Below are 21,900 nucleotides of genomic sequence, written 5' to 3' on the forward strand. Positions count from 1 at the left end.
GATGAGCAAAGAAACTTTTTGGAGACACTGGGCTTCCAAAAGCAAGCAAATGGACACTGCAGGCAACAATTTAAGAACTAGATAAGGAGAGCAGGAGTTAAGTATTGGGTAGGAATCAATTCAGATAAAGAAATCTCTTGTAGACAAACTTCCACTACTGTGGATCTCAGAAAAAAAAAAAGTAAAAGAAATGAAGCAGAATATTTTTGCATATGATGGGGAATTTCACCTGATAAAATTCTAGCTGAATGTAATTACAAACTACAATTCATCACATGTTTTGATATAAAGGAAAAATAGCAAAAGATAAAGCAAAATAAAATGCAAAAATACAATCCTGTAGATATGACTAAAATACTGAAGATTAAGTCAACCTGCAAGCTGTTCATAACTTCTGCAGTTCCTAATTTCTGCACGCAATTGAAAAAACAAAGACAAACCAGAGAAATTATCTTTAAATTTGTCAGAAAAGACAATTCAACAGATGTTTCAATGAATCATATTCCTTGTGATTCTGATCAAGAAATACAGACTCCTTCCCAAATGAGGGAAAAATCTGAAAATCAGCTATTAGTAGCCAACAAGTAATCTGCTTCATATTTGTTTCCACAATAAAAAGAGAAAAGAAATTGAGTGTATCAGATGCTCATAAAACCTAAAAGGGATAAATGTAGCTTTAAGACATAGAACATATTGAAACACAACAGTCTTCTTGAAAATACTTATCCTAAGACAGACTTTTAATTTCCTATTGGAATGTAACAGGCAGCTAATGCACGATGAAATGCTCATTAAGAAGAAATTAAAAAGGAAAATGCAAAAAGTTTACTTTTCCTGCAGCAAAGCATGGAATTTTCTTAAAACTCTGAAACCCTGTTCAAACTAGAATGGAGGCAAGAGCTACTGTTTTCTTTAACATGACGAATCTATTTAGCTAGCAAATATTTAACCAACAGCTAGAGGTTGCTCTTTAAGTACTAAATAATGAGATGTAATTAAGGTAGCAAAGGCAAAAGGTTACTAATTTAGGGCATTTCTATGGTGTAGTGTTTAAATTATAGGTTTTATACAAAACGCATGGGCCAATGCACAAGAAAAAAATCCAATTTTAATGGAATGCAGAACAAATTAACATTTTAACATTATAATACTACTCAATTGTATAATGGGATTTTGCTAAGTGTCACAGAACAGAAAATAAAAGTAACGCTCCAAGGTATGCTTGTTAACCTCTTCAAGCTAAATATATTATGAGCCTTCTGACAGCAGTAAATAGACACATTGTAACATGAAAGACTGAATTCAAAGGCCTTTAATAGGTGTTGCTTTTTCTAAGTAGATTGGCCTTAAGAGTATAAACAATGGAGAAGATAAAAATTATGTTGTCCATACCAGATATTTTCAAATTTCCTAAAGGGAAATTGAATGAATCCTTTAAAAATACCATTTAAAAAATCCAATTCCTGTGATATATAATGTCTTTTACTCTACTTATCCTTCCCATGTTACAGGAATTTAGCTTGGCAAGTACAGTTTTCAGCACCCATACATAATATTGTTTAGGTTGACCAAAGAGCTTTCTGAAAAATCAAGGAGTATAGCTATTTTGGTCTAAACCTGCCACCTCAACATTTCAGTGTCCTGGTTATCCATCCAACAAAGAAAGCAAACAATTTTAAAATATCTAAATAACACCAAGTCTGTAACCATAAAATTGCCAATATTAAAACAAGAAATTAGCAGCCATAAAACTTTGTCGAAGAACTCAAGGCAAGCAGAATGGGCAGAACATTCTACTTAATAAAAGCCTTGAAAGAATACTGCTGTAGTTATGATATTCATCATTACTGTCTTCATCCTTCCTGACTTCTGACCCCCTTCATTACACCAACTTTTCCTGCATTAACTACGTTTTTCCTTTTCCTACTGGTTTAGATTATCCACAGCAGAATAATTAAAGGCTTCACAATGTAGAAATACCTACTGTGTGGAAGTTAGTAGTTAAGCACAACTGAAACATAAAATAGACCTGTTGAGATGCCAACTGGCAAGAAGAAATGGAGAAGGAAGTTCTTTTCCCTTTTGTTTTTGTCAATTTACATATTTAACCAACAGTTTAGCTCCAACATAAACTAACTTTTATTAAAAAAATCTAAATTGAGAGAATGACCACACAAGTTACATTTTTCCTCAGAGAGGTAGTGGCTAGAGCAGCAGCTCTGAGCTGACTGCAAGGAACACAGACATAAAGAAACAGATATTTATTTTTTTTTAATAAGGTGCCTATACTATTTTTGATTTTTTGTTTCTTCAGGAATCCATGGTCCGCTACTATACTGCCTCTGGTAAGTAATACCAAGCAGAATTCTAACTCAGCTGATCAGGAGTGTGCAACAAATACATAAGCAGTATTAGATACACTGGGGAGAGCAGGGGACAGATGACCTGAGGTCCATTCTCGCTTCTGACATTGGTCTATAGGGTAGACCAAAAGTCTGTATAAGCCATTTTGGGCCAGTCATGATCAGTGACTAAATTAAATGTCACACCTTGCAAGAGCACCAAAGATCAACAGAACAGTGATTTAGATGCTCATTCTCCACAGAAATAAGTAGTTGTAGAGATTGATGTAAGAGGATTTTAAATTAAGTTGGACAAAATAGTTTGGCATTGCTTGGTTTACAGTAAAGATACAACAGTAACCAAATCCACTTCAATCCACAACTCGTACCAAGATCTGCAAGCATTAGATGAGTAATTCATTTAATTTGGTCCTCAAACATTTATTTCCCAGGTGTTGGGTGGGGAGGTCTTTTTGTTTTGTTTTAAATCAGTTTGGCATATAATGCTATTAAATTACATGACTTACACAGCTCTCCCCCTTAATATTTAGTTGTTAGCATAACAAATATGTAAGTCGACACAAACCCAGCATTTCAACGGATCCAAGTATCAAAGTCTCTGAAATACTTGGCATGAATTTGAAACCACCGTATACTTGCTATCCAACCACAATGCAAAATTATCCTCTACTGTACATCAAACAAGTCAGTATCACCTATTATGAGCTTACACCAGCAAATGATCTAGTTCAATATTATTTCAGCTACCTGAAGAGACAGCACCCATTTACACACTGGTTAAACAAGTACTGTAGCCACCCAAAAGCAAACTATTAAAATTACATCAGAAGCCAGCACAAATGTTCTTAGTACTGCATGCAGAAATTAACCAAAACTGATAATAATTTAATATTCACTTCATTCATCACATCTAGTCCACTCAATTAAAATGAGCCATTTCTTGAAGATCATGTACCCAAACTCACAAGGTAATCATTGTATCTTCCACCGCATAACAGTCACTACTTGTTCTCAGCCATATAGCTTTCATGCCTCAAATGCTTTTGTACTGCATGATTAGAGGGCTGATATAGAAAACTTTCTAGGGAGCATGAAATAATAGTGTTTTCCATCCTTCTATGACGACAGTATCAGGTTTTTTTATTCAAGTTTTGATTACACTACTGCATAGCACTTTCTCTCTTGCCTATGGAGTACATTTATCCCAGTGAAAGAGCCTGTCAGTGATTTAAACTTCAGCACAGGTATCTGATATTTCAGATTATCAGATATGACATTTCTTCCAAAGGAATTAGATTTATCAGTATTCCTTTCTTGAGGGATTGTAGCCAACCAGTTCCATTTTCACTCATTCAAATGCACACAGGTTCTTTCAGTCCCTACAGAAAGACCTCATATATGCACTGGTGAGCACAGGTTAGGCTGAGGATACAAGATACACCCCTGCAAAGGCATATTATTTTTTCCCCTTCAAAAAGGTTTAGCCAATGAAACAAATGTCTCACAAAGCGCCAAAGAACATTTACTTCACACGAAGTGACATAAATCACTTCCTGCCACTGCCTTTATACACCAGAGGTACAACCTACCCGTCCCCCTGAGGACTGAATCAAAGTAGGGGAAACCCCTGACAGCTCACGTTGGTGCAACAGCTCTAAAGCGGGAACCACGTCCAGGGTGAAGTAAGGTGAGAGGGGGGAAATATAAATAAAATCACACCTCCGGTCCTTTAGTGATTTGAATGGAACAGTGGGTGTTCACACCTGGCTATTCATAGGTTCAAGGGGAGTAATTCCATAGATAGAGATGTATGACACAGCAGTATAACTGAAACCCTCCGTGGAAAATGTGACAGGCCAGACTGAACGCAGTCCAGCAGATCCAGTTGAGGCACTTTGTGCCACATCTACACACACAAGGACGTTTTACTTCCAACCTCTTTATCTTGTGATGGCTGTATTGCTTCCGGCTTTTAAATGTGTCTAACTGCCTACACAAAAAAACCTTACTAAAGATTCGAGCAGTTTTACCTATTTGTCCCACAAACTGGCTGACCTGAAGTGAAGACTGTCTCACACTGGAGCAATTAATTGCTACCACAGACCAAAATACAGAAGGGTTGTGCCAGCGATCCTAATATATGCTTCCCAAGCACAGCTAACTACTTTCAGACATTTTTTGGAACACATCTTCTAATAAAAAGGGGCTTTGATGACACTGTAAGTATTCCACTGTTAAATGACTACGTAAGTCTTAGGGAAACAGAAACACAGCACTATTTGAACACCAGTAAAATAGAGGATTTTAATTACATGTAATAGCCAATAAGCTACTTTTAGTGGCTATGAAAAAACTACATTTAGCAGAAAAAGCAATAAAACAAGAGAAGTTAAATATAACTCCTCCAAAGAACAGTACATTTATTCAAGCCAAAAAGAGCTAATTTATACTATGGGTGTAGTTCTCACTGACATTATCTGGGGAAAATTACTATTACAGGAGCGGGTGTGATATATAGCCTTTGAGTCATGCATGATAAACCCTAATGGTTTTGCTTTGAGGTAAAAGCCCTTACTAATCAAGTAATGAATCATTTCCAAAATGCTGAGTTCCTGAGGCCATGTGTGTCAGAATACTCTGAAGAGAATACTCAATCATTAATGATCACTTTTGAGATTTTTATCAACCAATTAATAAGCAAGGAAAGGAGTTAAGGGCTTGAACAAAGAGTTAATGGACCTTTAATGATATTCTATGTGTTTTAGAGAATAGAACATAATGAGTTTTGTTTGCCACTGACCACAAACCACCAACGATCGAACTGCTCCACACATTGTGCCTATTAAAATAATGAAAGGAACAGTACTTACGCTCTCAAGAGATTAGAAAATTATGTTTACTTTAAAAATTGTAATGCCCATACTTATTTTGTATTACACCTATGTAGTAGATTATGGATTAGAAATAAAGAGCTTAGCTTCCTAAATCAGTAGACAGACACAAGGCAAGGAGAGAAATAGGAATATTTTTTTCCTTTAGTATATTAGCTACTAGACCTGTTGGTATCAACTATCATGGAAGACAAATTCTGGCTTTTAAGATACTAAATTCTAAAAAGACATTCAGGAACAATTCTGAAGACTAAAATGAAGATATGATGAATTATGTGTATCTACATGTATATATGCATGAGGACATGTACACAAATATATATAGCCTTTTGTACTACTGTCTATAAATCACATGCAATGAGAGCAAAGGCATTTGCCTTTAATATATTCTTTGTCTTTGTGCTGAAATCATTATGGAAATATTAAAAGAAATTACTCCATCTAACAGCCTGAAACCACCAAGGATTACTAACCTAGAGTTCTTCCAATTCCCTAAAACAAAAAAAGCCAATTATAGTAAAGTCAGTTCAATCACGCGAGTCTGCAACCAAGTCCCAGAAATAATAGACCCAAAAATCAAATGGGAGCATGGCATTTCATAGCTGGAAGAATCTTACTCTGATAAGAGTTTCTCTGAGCAGAGAAAAATAGGAAACAGAGGCAAAGAGGAGAGACTGGGCTTCCCTTCAAAAGGCAGTGGCAAGATCCAAATCTCTGGCTGAACAGATGAAAATTACTTAGAACATTCCAATTAGGGTGGCTCTGTTTTCCACACACAGCTGTATTTTTCATGCTGTTTAACAACAAAATGCACATGCACATTTAAAAATTCCTTCACAGAATTTAATTATAAATTACTCTAATTGTCAAATACACATACTTTTAGTAGTAGGGAAATTCAGTGTCAGGAACTGGACAAAACTGGAAGAGCTGTCACCAGTTTGAGTTAACTGTACTCCAGGAAATTCTGAGCAAGAGAGATACCAGACACGAGATTGAACCTAGAGTGCATGGCTAGAGACCAGAAGACAGAGAGCACCTGCAATTCTCCTTGTCACAGCACCCACAGCAGAGAAGGGTGAGGACAGTCACAGAATTGTTCCACACCAGCTGAAAGGCAGGAAATGGTGAACCACCTCCAACTGGGCGCCACATAACTACATTAGTGCAGCCCTGTATAGAAGGTGTATTAGTATGGGGTTTTGTTCAACTTTGACACTGGTGCAAAGCTTCCAGATGGCATCACATTCACATCTAGCTGAGGCTGAACACAAGCGAAGCAGGTGTGTGACAATGCCTCCAGGCATAAGGGCAAGCCCTTAAACACTGGGCCAGAAACCCATGTCTTATAAACCAGGCTTTCTGGAATAATGGTAGTTTAAATCAGCTAAGGAACTGTTCTGAAAACTGATCAAAAGTGTTAGACAAGAAGGACAAAATATGCTTATATTTAGATATTTGTCAACTGTTAATTGGAATGTTGGCTTTCATTTGAAGTCCCAAAATTTCAGAGAGGAAATCCTATGATTCAGAAGATACAATTCAGAATCAACTAGTTATCTCAACCATGATAATGATTTACACCCAAAACTAATTTTGCCTAATAGTGTCAAATACTATAAAATGGACAATTGGCACACAGTATTTTAATATTAAAATACTGCTTGACAGTTTCAAACTCTTGCTTGATCAACAATCACAAACCACAATGAAAGAGAGACTTAATATGCATTAACATCAGCACTAAGGTGAAACTTTCTCACAACAGTCTTGTTAAGATGTGCTCGAAGGGATTCTATGTTCTTTTAAGTTCTATCCAAAATTCAGATTAATTACACCTTCTGCTGAAACCTCAAGAAACATAAATATTTAGTGCACTTCCTGTGGCCTCCTAAATTGTGTCCAGGGATACAAAAGATTTGCTTTTTCTCCATACACTTAACTTTGAAAGTTTATTGTATCATAGGTTTCTTTTTTCAGATCTTTTCTAAAAAAAACATTTAGTTAACACTTTAACATGAGTTGAATGTTCTTTTTGTGTGTGTATTTTAGAGCAAATTTAAACAAAGCTGCAAGTCAGATCCTACATGCTTTAATCAGGTGTTGCTCTGATTTTTTTTCTTTCTTTGAGAAAAAGAATGATACAAAGTTAGCTTTAGATTTGATTGTTTGAATGTCAGCTTTCAACACTAGAATAGATCCTGTCATGTAGTACCAGCTACTCAGTGTCACTCAGAAAATAACATGGGATTGAGGAGCTCCAAAAGGATCAAACGATTGCAAGAAAATTTATCCATAAAGAACAAATGTAAGGACACCTAAATACCAATCCTATGCTCTGGCATGAAACGGGGCCAGTCCTAAGTTTTAGCAGCAAGCATTAATTCATAGCACAATTGATTAAATTCTATCTCAAAAACATTAAATAGCCCATCTTCCTGTTTAGGCTACAACAAAGGAGTTGTGCAACGAAGTTCATAAAGTTCTGAGAATATTAGAAGCACCTTTCTTCAAAACTGTCATATGAAAGGGCAACTCCTGTGACATTACTAATTAAAAGAACCAGTGCACTCAGAGACATTTGACTTCCAAATCATTCACAAAATTCATTTGTTTCTCAAAAAGAATGCTCAAGATCCCCAGAAACATCCTGGGCTGTATAAGTGAAGGACAGCTCAGATCACAGACCTCAGGGAAAATGACTACCCTTACATGCGGATAAAGCTTTCTCAGTCGCAGGCAACAAATTCTTACAGTTTACTGTCATGTAAAGAATTAAAGTGGTTCCTCCTGATGGAATTGCCTTCTTTATTCTACATGAGTAGTCATGGTATCTCTACTTGGAAGCAATTGCGTTTGTTGACCCCTTCTAACAGACTGATGGTGAAATGCTACACTCAGTGCTGCTAGCTATATGAATAAGACAATACAGCAATGCTGAAGGTATAACAGATGAGGGCAATTACACTGAAAAAATCTGCAGGTATTTTGTTTGTTCCTATTCCCTGCATACAGTAACCTATGAGTACCTCTTAAAATCTGAAAGACTATTTGAATACTTTTCCCCTGTTTCAAGAGGTTTTATGTGAAAATTTTCTATGCATGTGGATCTCTTCAAGCTGCAATTCATATGCAGAACTCACAAGATGCAGGACCAAGACCAACCAAGATAAATACAAACCATATAGTAAAGACAGCAGAATTAACTGGACAACTTCTAGTTGTTTACAGAGCAAGATCTGAAAATTATGTTGAAAGCCACTTTACTGCGGTTTACAGTCACATATTTCTGTGAGACAGGTTATACAGTGATAATGTAAATAAGATGACCATGTCAGAATAGCTGAATTCAGAGAAAATAAAGGGAATAAACTTGCAGCATCAATTAGTTCTTTTAGTTCTGTTTAGAAAAGTATGTTAGAACCTCTTACTATAATGGCAAGATGTTCTCAAATTTATAAAGTTTCTTAAAGAAAGAAAAGCTAAAATAAATCATCAATTGAAAATAAAGACCCAGTGTTGCAGAGCATGTAGTTATTAAGCCTAGATGTCTAAGGTTATGCAAGCCCACTGACTATTGATGTCAGACTTCCGTCATCAGCATTTCTAGCAGCTGTCATTTCCAACGACCACACACAACTTTACAGTGATGTGAAGATCCAGAAATCATTAAGATCCTCTATATGTTTCTTAAATTAGCATACTGGGATGGGAGAGATACTATTCGTATTTCTGCTGAGACAGGAGACATCATCCATCTTGTCTGGTTAGGTGACTACTGCCAGTCAACAAATAAGCAACTGGCTGGAGGGTTGTTGGGGCCATGGGTAAAAGTTGAGATGTCAGTATTAGAAAGCACAAGTGAGTCAATAGTTTTACAGGGTGGGGATGAAGTTTCAGAACACAGAGAAACTTGAGGTACTGTGCAATAGTGGCATCAAAGGATAGGAAGGGAGCTATCCTTACTACATATGATGGAAGTGTGGGGGTATAGGACAAATCTGCTCCACAATTTGTCTTAATCTTGCTACCTTTTACATTGATACAACACAAGGTAGAAGAGATTGATTTGTCACTACATTTTTTTCTAAACTTGAACTGTTTAATCTTGTCTCAGATTCATGTGTTAAGTACTTAAAATTGATTAAGCAAAAGTTAGCGCCCTAGAACACCACCCCATGGTTCAAATTCACCCATCCTCCTCTTTCTCTAAAAATGTAACTGCAGTAGTCTTTTAAACATGGTTACAGGGTAAACAGCTTACAACTAGACACATTGCTTAGATTCACTAGGATAAAATCCATGTGAGTTGAAACAAGAAATTCAACTGATTTTTATCACACTTGTTAATCCCAGCTTGTGCCTGGAAACCCTAATAATGTATGTCAAGAGTCAATATATGTAAAATTATAATTCCAGGGCAAGCACCTGCAGCTACTGCCAAACTATGATTTTTTTTAATATCACAGAAAATACATTATAGACATTAAAGGTCATTTAATTACAAGCAATAACATATCTCTAGTAGGTGAGCATTATACAAAGTACATGCTGTTTACAACAGCTACCATAAAATTTGCTGTAATTTCATATTTCAAGTCCTTAAACTACAAAACATCTATCCAATCTCAACTACTGCTCAATTTCTTTTAAATTTATCTAATTAAATTCCTTTCTTAGAACAATAACAGCATGTCCAATTGCACTGGTTATTTTTTTAACCAGACATCAAGAAATTTAAAAAAATCATAGGCATTAAAATAGTATATATTTCAAATTTATGTTTTCCATTGTTTTCACTCTCCTACAAATCATTCCTAAACGTAAGAATCACACTTCTTTTTTATAATATATAAGGCTACTACATATATAACAGTTTTTCTTTCTCTTCCAAAATGGAACACCTGATGTCACTATTTGTTAACTGTTGTTAATACTCAAATCTATTTAGACCTATAATATTACTTTAAAATGACAAATTCTAGAAGAAAGTCGTAAATAGGACTATTTAAAAAAATTCCTAAACTATAATAGTTATTCTGTTAGAATGTAACTTATACAGAAACCAAGTTCTGAAGACTGTCTGTTAAAAATAATAATAAAATCACATACTTACACTAACTGGAAACTCCTTCCTGTTCATGAAAAGGTTTGAAATACACTATAAAACCAAAGTTCCCTTCTGACTGCAAAACCCAAAGTAAAAAGTACCAAACCTTTTCTTTGTACATATAAATTGCTTTAGTGAAAAATGAGGGGATAAAGCAATGCAATTTTTTCTTTTCTCATTAGAAAAATATTTAACATAAGGAAGGAAATGAGATTCTCAGGCAATGGTAAAAGAAAAAAAATCAACTTCTTTTCTAACAGACTATTTTATTGTGGGATTTATCACATCTATTTTATTACAAAAAACTCTAAAACTTCTACATCACTTATTCAGAATTCAATCCAAATTGCACTGAAGCAAGTTATTCCACTGACAGTCTATGGGGTATGGATCATCATTTTTCACTGAATTCATTCTCCATTAGGAAAACTATTAAACACAACCATGGTGCTCAAAACAGACAATTTTCCAAAAGGAAAAATAGAGACAACTTGTTTGAACAATTCTTCTGAAAAACAGTATCCTCAAAAATAAAATCATATTAACTCCAATGTCAAAAAAGCTACACACTTAAAAGAATTTTTGGAGTGAGATTTTATACTGTTCATATTTATTCAGCCTCATTATTCTTTTAATGAAAACACATGTTCCATATTTTGAATACTTCAACTATTTGCATTAGAGATACTTAAGAGAGAAGATGACACTCAATTAAAGAAAACAAGGTCTTTTCTAATATAAAAAATGCACCACTGAGCATTTTCATTTCACCCACATAGCAAAGGGACAATATTAAATCCTACCACAGCTCTCACTTTCAAAACAACATACACAGCAGTGGGGTCTCTATGGTAATTATTATTTTACTACACTTTTGTTTGTACTAATGTTAACATTTCTTTGTTGCAAGGGGGTTCACATAAAAAAAGGAAATCTACCAAGAAAAACATGAGCTTACCTGAAAGTTTTAACAAATGTGGAAAAATAAGCATTTGCTCTCTAGAAAGAAATCTGTTCCCTCATTCTCCTTTCAACTACACTAGTTCTAATTAAAAAAGCTTACAACAGTAATTGAAAAAACCCCACCTAATTTTGACCTGAAGGACCTTATAAAATAAGGTTCTGCAACATGCATCTATTTCAGCTACTTGATTTTTGTCATATTCTCAGAACTGATCTTTCAATTCAATTGCATAAGAAAACTTTCCGGCACATCCCAGTTGCTTTTAAGTTTAAAGGCAACAGTTCTATACAGAAAAAGTAGACTCAAGAGACTCACTTCACTTTATCTTTAGGGCTTATTTAGCCATATCATTTTAAAGTGTTAAAGAATCACCCATCTATCACAAGAATATCTAGTATTTCTTAAAGTAACCAAAAACCCGACTTTTAAACTTAAACCATCTCATAGATAACTCATTCACAGTGAAGACTGAAATAAAGGCAAATCTGACTCATGTAATCATGCATGGAAAGGCAGTTTTCTGCAATTTAGAGAAGTGTTTTCTTACAGCAAACAGTAAGGAAAAATATTTTTCCTTAATACCTTTAAACAAAGGTTGTGATATACAACAGCACATAAAGATAAGCCTTTTTTTCCAGCAAGGAATCTAATTGTGACTCAGCTTCTTTAACAAGGAACGTTAGAAAGCAAAATCAGATCCCCCAACAAAAAAGCACAAAACACAAAATAACTTCTTAGCAAAGTGCATGGTGAAACAAGGGTTATTCTAAAGTAATTCGGAGGCAGGAAAAGAAAGAAAAATTGTTTTATTCCTTGAGTACTTCCAGTATGGGGATGGTTTAGGAATAATTTTTTTTTAACATTGTTCTTCTGCAGCTATCACATTCTGAAATGATTAGAACAATGTCCCCATAAGGAAGGACATGGTCAGCCTCAGACAATTTTGTTGTGAATGTTACACCAGCCAAACCATTCCACCAGTTTACAGTGTACCATAAAATATTTACACAAGCTATGAACTATAGAATATTTTCACATGAACTATAAAATATTTATACTATCAACATTAGTTGGGAAAGAATGATGTTCTGTCAAGCTGGTGTGACCCAGGAGTAAAGATTTTGTGGTTGCAGATTAAATAAAACTATTGCAAATCATCTGGAAAGTTACAGGGAATATTAGGTTAAACAAATTACTGCTTCCTGGTCTCTTGGATGGTAAATGTAACCAGGAAAGCATAGCTTATGTGCTTTAAGCTAAGTTTTACCAACAACATAAAGAAAGGTTAGGCTCATAATCAAACTGTACTGACCTCTCTGAATGTCCCTTCTAGCAAGGTATCCAGATGTTGAAGAGGAGCAGGAGTTTTATCTTTGAATCGTGTCAGCAATCGCCGCTCAATAGCTCGAAACTGTACAGCCCTCTCAGATAACAGCTCCCGAAATTTTTCAGCATTCAAACGTAGCTGCAATTTAAGAGTTTTTGAGGATTCGAGTTAAGGGTCATATACATTATATATGCACATTCCAAATGAAATGGGAGATTGATAGTAAAATTTTTGGGTGAGTATGTATTATTCAAATATGATAATGTCATTTACACCAATTTCATATTTTACACTCTTCATGAAGCTTACTAACATTTTCAAGAATTCTCATTTGCCACTGAGATTGAAACTAATTGTCAATAGCCACAACGATCTGTGAAAATGCATAAATATCTCATCAAGAAGCCTAATAACAAGAGTGAAACTTCACCACCAGGATCTCAAGGCTTCTTGGTTTGGTGTACTGTTTATGATACATACACACAGTGTATTGTACTTGATATTCATTGCAGTAGAAAGTACATAGTTATTTCTTTCCTTCAGCATGAATTAAAGTACTAAATTCTGCACTGTTTGAATTATTGTCTTTTTCTGAAGTAAAAACCTTTTTCCTGTTATATATACTGATCAGCTATAGCAACAAACTTTCTTGAAGTAGTCACAAAACTTTGAACATTGTATATCAAATGCCAAGATAACAAGAATTCTTATTTTATCTTTTAATCACCTTACCATTTCCCAGTACATGCCCATAACACAAAAAGCACTAAAGGTGAGCCTTTCAAAAAGGCGGGACTCCTCTGTACAGGTGACATGCCGTCACTAGCAGAAGTTATCAGAAGAAACAATAAGACACACACCTTTCCAGATGTGAGCATTATGACACTCACCCATTTTAAGATGTTTAAGCATTTTTAAGCAAATGTACCATTCTGTCAGTACATAATTATGAAGGACATGTTGTTCAGGGAAGCTAAGAGAAAAAGAAACACAATACAGCTTTTCTAGAAGTAGGAGGGAGAAAGGGACATCTCAGGTAATATTCTCCCAAGCTTACCAAAATAAGTGTGTTGAAACTTACAGGGATGGAAGAATTAGGATCCCCTTGACAGATTATTTGCTACCTTTTAGACCAGATAATTATTGTAAAATTTCAGAAACTTCAAAATATCCAGCTGCAACATAATTAGATCCTAAATTAGCATTCCAGCAATCACATCTGTATTTCAAACTTCAATGTATTTAAGCTTGTGATAAAATCTAATGAAGTCTATGTTTAATGTATTTCTAAATACTAGTCACTAAAAAAAACCCCAAACTTTTTGATTTTGAAATTACCTTAAAAACTAACAGAATAACTACTCCCGAGCTTGCAAGACAGACCTGGATCTAGGACGACTTCTTAAAATATCCTAGAGAATCCCAGCTACAGCCTTCCATCTTTCTGTGTGGTGATGGCTCCACCACACAGAAAATTTGCCAGCATAAAAGAACATCCAGTAGTATTTCTCACTCTTACACACATAAGTTGCTGCTTTTGCCCATTACATGAGTTTAACAGAAATTTTCAAATAGCTCTTCTCTTTTTTTACTAGAAAGTTGGGGGGAAGGAGTGCATCTATTTTATTTTATTAGCTATTTCTACAAGCTAGCTGAACTACTGGAGGTTTTTCATTGTCATCTGCATGAACAAACAGGAAAAAGTAATTACATTTGTTTTATATGTGGTCTGGTAAACTTCCTTGAGCCTCCAATGCTACTTCTACAGGGGCAGTCAGTTTTTAAAATCAGAAGGGACTTTTTATATAATTATGAGGATGATTCAGAAAAAAAATGCTCATGGCCTCATTATTACAGAAAAGTAAAATTGCCTAAAACTAAGGACAAATTTTATAAACATTTTACAATTAACATGATATTAGTGAATGAAGAACCCAGGCTTCTGTACAGGCAGTGAGGAGAAGAACAAGTACTAGTATCATAATTTGTATTGTTTGTAGAGTGCATACTAATTACTTGTGCTCTGCTAATCACAAGGACTGTTTCAGAGGCAAGGCATACTCCATATGTTAAAAAATAAGTGAGGACATTCTTTTCCAGCACTACCTTAGATGCAACTTCCTATTTTCTGAAAAACAAATGCCTGTGATAACACAGTTAGGATGTGATTAATCACAGTACTAACATACAAACAATTTTAAAACTAGCAGAACATTTAACAATTCACATACTATGTAACATACCTCAAAATGTTGATCAATTAGTTCAAAATATTCTTGCAGGGGAATTGAACCAGAAAAGGTACATGCAAAATCTTTGCAGTTTTGCTTCTTGAAATGTTCTTCAAGTCGAAGCTTGAGCTGTTTTGTTATCAGCCAAAGGTCTTCTAACTGATCACTCTGGATCCTATATCGTTCTTTGAAAACAAGGACAAACACAATACTAATAAACACACATTTAAGCCACATACATTCACTATACAACATAGTTTAGATAACACACAGATTTAACTTGCTAACTGTATCCAAAGTCTATACGAGATTTTCATAAGAGATACGCGTTCACTAGTGTTAAAGAAATACTTGTATTTTATTGATGTCAGTCCTAAATACTACCTCTTTTATTCTAATTTTAACAGACAATTTTGTAGCACAAAATGCTAGTATTTATTGCTTCAGGGCTACTTCAGAGTATGGGCCTGATCATGAGGAATAAAAAGCCATCAAGAACTACTATAATATGGAAACGAGAGAATCACTGGATGATATTAAGTCATAACAACAGTCTGTCTGCAATTCCCTGCCATAAAACAACCTTGTGAACTTTTCTGCGGGTTGGAGGCAGAATCAGGCTCAACTCACTTTGGACCATGACAGGAGCACAGCATCCTAAGTGTCTGATAACAGTAGCAACAAACAAACTGCAATCCGAGTTCTCAGATAATACAACCAACACAATTCTTTTTACATCTCCACTTTCTAGTATATCTTCAAGTAGGAAAAGTATTAATCTAACTTGTCACAAACAACAATATTTAGTTTTGATAGTGTTATGCTTCACTCTAGATACAGCTAATACTAGTAGAAGGTGATTTTTATCCATCTGCACGCTACAGCTTTGTAAAAATGTTTTAGTGTAGAAATGAAAGTGTTAATATAAACAAAAGTGAAAACACAAATCCTGTTAGCTAGTGTTACCTGTCCCAGTAAATTCATTTAATTTATCCCATTTTAGTGAATTTCAAATTATCAAGCTAGTGGAAAGAGATTTTATCTCTGTTGTTTCTAATCCATGTTTGCATAATACTCTCTTCATTTTCCAGGAAATTAGAATTAACTAAACGTTGAGAGGAAAACATTGTGGAAAATCATAGCAGCATTTTCTTTCTCCCCCCGCAAAAACTTTCAAACAGCAGTTCTTTATTTCTTCTCATTACTCATCTACCAGTACGTTATCCAAAAGGGTAGATGGAAATGCAGCTATGAGGAAAAGGAGTTGCTGCTATTTGATACAAAATAGTTCTCTTTTTTTTGCCCTTGTTAACAAGGTTCACAGTAAATCAAATTAACCAGAATTCTTTAGAACTTGAATATACTTATTTAAAATTTTCTCAACATTAGTAATTCAAGATTGTTTGACATTACCACTGGCATTATTCCCAGGATACGTATTTCACTGAATAGAGAATGAAAAATTCTGTTTACAATGTAACAGGAAAGAAGCAAGCTTTATTTAAAAACATGCCTGTTAAAGAAAGGAACACCATCTGCTAAAGATAACATTCAACCTAATACCCATTTCTTAAACACTCTCAACGTAATGACTGGACTTGGTTGGTGTATCATCACGCTTTCCCTTAAGTGATTTTTCCTTGAGGGAGATTACCTCAGATGTTTTCAGGACAAATCAACAGTCATTCCATTTGTAATTGACATATCTAATACATTAATAGTTTAAAATGGATGAAATTAATTTCCTCCAAAATGCATATTTACTTTCCATACATAGTATGTTGGTCAATACAAACATAATCTAATTTTACCATAGCCTGAGTAGAAAGAATTGCAGTCATTTGCTTTACATGATCTTTCAGCTCTCAAAAAAAGACAAATTAGCTTTAGAAACTGTACAGAACTGAGAATCTTTAGTTGTACTAAACAAATGCTTTAAACAGAAATACAATAAAAAAACCTAAAGAAATAACTGTGCTTCTGCTCATCCTGTGCTTTTATAGTAGTTGTGTTAGCTTTTTTTAAAAAATAAGCTCTGTTAGAGGAAATTTCAATAGATTTTCAGAAAATTCTGAAACTGATAAGCAAGACATTGAGGAGCACCAATAGGTTACATAAGTTACAAAGGCTTTTAATGCTACAATAGGTATCCAGCTAGCAGAGTCTGCATTAAGAATTGTTGCCCTGCCAGTAGGTTATATCTAAGGGAGTCTAGATGGCTCAGCTCATTTCTCAGCTAGGAAGCCCACAGCAGCAGAAAAAAAACTAGCCACAATTAGCAGTCAAGCCTTCTTTACACCTCGATTAAAAGACTGTTAAATTTCAGCAAAAAAAACCCCGTATTAAAACCTTAGTCTACATGAGGCAAGCTACTTTTTAATACGTATTAACTGTCAAAATGAATTTCAGGCTGGGCTTCTTTGCAACAGTCCTCTTGACAAGCTGAAGTAACATGTTCAATTACACTGTTCAAAATGGATTAACTAATACAATTTTATAAAAATTCCGAAAACAGATGTCATTCATATTTGCAGCTTCAGCAGTAAAACCCAACTGAACCTGGAGACTTTCATTCCTACATGCAGTTCTTCTTATTCAGAATTTAAGGTCCATTTGATAAGGGATATGGAAAAAGAGGTTTTCTTCCATTATTCAAGATTAACTTATTTCATGGAAAACCACAAATAAGGACAGTCGGTCCCAATTAACTTATTTTTTTTTTCTGAAACACCATTATTCTAGTCACTATTTATGTATGCATACAATTTTCTTTTTGAAGAACATTTCCACAATGATAGTGCTGCATGAGCACTTTTACTAAGTATAGACTCCATGTTAAATTACATAAAAGAATAAGGACCTCCCAAACAACACAATTTCATCTGCATTCATTAGTTCCATAGATCTGTCCCCTCAAGCACAATCATTTTAGTATCATGAAATTCTACCAAACAATGCTTTTATATGATGGATATTCTCTGTTTATAAAAATATTCTGAATTATGTTTCAGTATCAGGCCTTTTACAATTTTATTTTTTTAAATGAGTTTTACTTGGATAACATTTCAAATAAGTGAACACCCACCTCTCCCAAGAAATTCTGTAACCAACTCAATCCAATGCATGAAGCAGATGCTGATAACAAGCGGCTAACATAGAAGGTGACATCAAATAATAAATTTGTTTTCTGAAGTAAGGATTCCCAGACATGAGAAATGAGTAGTCACACTAAAAGAAGCAGATATTTTGAATCTCCTTTGTAAAGTGATCTTCACAAGTAAAGCAGTGTGGGAAAGTTTATAGTAAGCCTGCAAGCTTCATTCCTAGCTAGCGAATAAACAAACCTGAGAGGAAAAGCTTGAGGGTTTGGGGTGAGGGAATTAAAAGTTACAGCTTCACTAGAAGCTAAAATACATTCATTACATAAACCCAAATTTGCCCCCTACACAGCATCAGATTTAGCAACTACACAAAACAAAGTCCAAATGAAAGATTTAAATTGGAATCCAGAAAAAAGTTATTTATTAATCCTTTAAATTCTTTAGCTTTCAGAGACTATCATTGCACATCTAGTTAGTTGAAACTATTTAAGATCTACTATTTAAACAAATATTAAAAACAAACCAACAATAAACCAGCATGCAAATAACGCACACACAAACTAATACAAATTGTTTTGAACCTTACAAGTGTAAATTGATTCTTGGTACAATGAAAGTTACTCTCCAGATTGTTTCTGTTTTTATCACATTTGATTACACCAGAAAATATACTAAATATTACCTCATAGCTCACAGCTGAAGCCACCAATATTTATATAATCCATCATGAATACTGATTTTTTAAACCAGGGAGGCAGATTATTTTTGTGTCAAAAGAATTCCACATCAACAAACTAGATTCTGATCTCACTCAAAACAGTTTTCATAAAGCATTCACACAGTGTTCCATTTGAACTCCCTGAAATGTGCAATAGGTATTCTAGTTTTTCAATTTGTCTGCTGTAGTAAATGAAGACTTTGTGCTCTGCTGGCAAGGAAAACGCTAAACACAATTGAATTTATTTGGTTCCAGTGCACATGCCAAGAAAGAGTTCAGTGAGTTGAGTAGTTGTACAGAGCAAGACCATAAACTCTCTGAAACAAAGAGAACCAATCTTTTTTAAAAAGAGAACAAACTCACAGGTGGTTGGAACGTGACTACTTAATTCACAAACTGCTCTATACAACAGACACTGGACCAAATAACAGCATATCAACATGCACGTTCATACATTCTGTAAGCATAATATGAAGGATATTGAATCCCTAATCCTATACTTAAAGATATACAAGCATCTAAAGATGCAGACAGGCATTCACTTAGATGTAGAGAAGCAAGTGAGTAGGGCCTGATGCCTAATTAATGTCAAGGATTACTGAAAGTCAGTGAAGAGTTAGAAACCTGCTTTTCAAACCCTTTCAAAATTTCCAGTAGATGACTACTTCTAAAAACAGGTAATGAAATACCTTTGAGGAAAAGAGGATTTCTTCCATTATTATAACAATCATATTAATTCATGAATAAAAACATTGCTGAAAACTTGAAGAAAATATAATTTCTTCAGAAAATTGTCACTGTAGTGTACTATATTTTGAGTATGGTTTTTGTGGTTAGTTATCTAATTTTGTGCCTGTCCTAGTAACATAATTAGATAGTTGAGAGGGGATAAGAAACAGTCAGTTAAGGCTTTGAAACTCCTGTGTTAATTCTCATGTAGTGATTATCCTTCTTTGTAACAATCCACATTCTCATTTTGTACATATTTTAACCGATGATCAGACTTCTTTTACATTAATACTAACAGCACTTACGTGACGTTTTTGAAGCAAGAAGAGTGGTTTTTGAACCAGTTAAAAACTGAAATCCCAGAACATTTGTCTGGTCATCCTCAGACGGATCAACAAAGTCTGAAAGAGAAAGTTAAATAGTTTTCTATAATTCAACGCTGCCATTTAACAAACCTCAAACCATAGCCAGGACAATATTAACCTTTGCACGTGCAATTTAGGAAAGGCAATCTGAATGAGACTACTCCCCTTCTTAGGGCTCAGAAGTAAAGAACATCAGCAGTAGTTTGGTATACCCTCCCTTCATTCAGAGGTGGAAGCTGAGCCACACACTGCTGTTCGACCCCAGCCCGGAAACAAAAGGTAGATTTCTCAGAGGTTCAGTCTGTACCATCTAAAAAGAACTGTGATTAGTGTACAGCCCAAAGACTATCACCTTTTACCAGATGCAAGGCCATCTTTAATTCAGATATTTATGTGGAAATTATCATGAAAATGTTTTAGTGCATTCTCTTTTCAGCTTTCAGCAGAATGCAATAAACTTGTAGCTTACTAAAAGTAGCTACTCTGCAAAGTCCCATAAATGCCCACCTTTCTTTTCATTCCATGTAGTGGATCATACCAGGTTAAAAGGCCCAATTTAAGTAACATATTTCAAAAATAATTCCATGTCACCTCTCCTCCCAGCTTTCCCCTAAAAATAAGGCAAAACAGGGAGTAGAAGAGATACGATTTTTATTGTGTATAACAAGAATCCAAAGTTCTCTCGCAGATCATATCATAAACAGTATGCTTCACGTACACACACACCCCATCCACACCCATCACTGGAAACTGGATGAACAGACATGAGAAGATTTTAATACCTTCTTCTGGAACACATTAGGCCTATGATTTGCGTTATATTTTCAAAAATGCACCCCTACATTAAAAATAAAATATAATGCTCTATTTTGAAAGTATTATTGCTTAGCTGTAATGGAAAACTGTGATTAAAACCCAAAAATGTAGACCTTTGAAAAAAACATTTCTGTTTGAAGTATTACACAGCACACCCATTTGAGAGAAAAGGTATCTTTAGCCTCCAAATGAAGAAAATTGTGCTACCAAAAACCCCAACCATCCCTACTCCACTGCTCTTAGACAAATGTATTATATAAGCTTTTCAAAAAGAGATGCAGCTCCAGCTTAAAAATATCATATTAAAGTTGTTGGCCCGTACAGCACTCAGAAAACTGTTCCAGAACCTTAGTCTTCTGAAGTTTAGAAACTTAATCACTGCCAGACTGAACTTATTCACAATCACTTTACAAACCCTGTTTATTCATTTCTTCTTGTGCTAATATGATCATCTAGATCCATGATACAGCCACAAAATATTTACTGAAGTCAACTGTATTCCCTTTCTTTGCCTGTGTTTTATTAAGCTAAATGAGTCACTTTCTTTTAATTCTCCTCTTCAAATCCCTAGATAATGTTCATAGCTTTTTTCTACACTTTTGAGTTTGAATTAATTTTTATTTAATATCAGCAACCAGCACTCAGTATGCCAGTGCATAGTAACATGATACTAATTTCCTGCATGGAAAAATTTTGTCTAATGCATGTTCAGTTCTTATTTGTTTGCTTATGATTGTACTACATTGTACCACAGAGTATTCCTGTGGTAACCTTCCACCTCCTCTCTCTCTTCCAAATTATGAGTACATAATTACAGCAGAAATTATTTTCATAACATTACACTTCAGAGTACTCAGTTTCATTCTTCTTTTTCCAGGCCTAAATGGCACCTAATTCCTCCTTCGTACCTTTTTGGTATTCTCCTGAATATAAAATATAGCTCAGGTTTGCGCATCAGAAAATATCACCAAGTTACATGTCTTCTTTCTGGTCCAAGAAGGCTAATAAAATTATTAAATAAGATCAGCTCCAGACTGCTATATCAAGAACTCCACAAATCTTTCTTCCAAAGCAACTGTCCCCCTTACACACAACATCTACCATGTTTGCTTTGCCCTGTTTATTCTTTTTTTAATGAAAGCCCACATTTTCCCCATTACAAGACCGTTTGTGCAATTTTATGTAAAATGCTTTTCTGGATACGTAAAAACTCAGATCATCATGCCCACCATGTTAAAGAAATCTGCAGTTTTACCAGAGACAGATATACTAGCCCAGGTGGATT

General features: G+C 34.8%; 1 protein-coding gene across 5 annotated transcripts in view; it reads right to left on the bottom strand.

Annotated features, from left to right (window-relative positions):
* Positions 1–21,900, bottom strand: part of BBS9 (Bardet-Biedl syndrome 9) — a 311,265-nt gene that overhangs the window by 216,355 nt on the left and 73,010 nt on the right. For all 5 annotated transcript variants that reach the window (XM_055804136.1, XM_055804135.1, XM_013303082.3 and 2 more), the window contains 3 exons: positions 19,740–19,835; positions 14,899–15,071; positions 12,641–12,793 (listed from right to left, as the gene is read on the bottom strand). In XM_055804136.1, coding sequence (XP_055660111.1) covers positions 12,641–12,793; positions 14,899–15,071; positions 19,740–19,835 — 422 coding nt within the window. The remainder of the gene's footprint in view (positions 1–12,640; positions 12,794–14,898; positions 15,072–19,739; positions 19,836–21,900) is intronic.

The sequence above is a fragment of the Falco peregrinus genome, chromosome 5, assembly GCF_023634155.1.
Source record: "Falco peregrinus isolate bFalPer1 chromosome 5, bFalPer1.pri, whole genome shotgun sequence".
In the NCBI taxonomy this organism is placed as follows: Eukaryota; Metazoa; Chordata; class Aves; order Falconiformes; family Falconidae; genus Falco; species Falco peregrinus.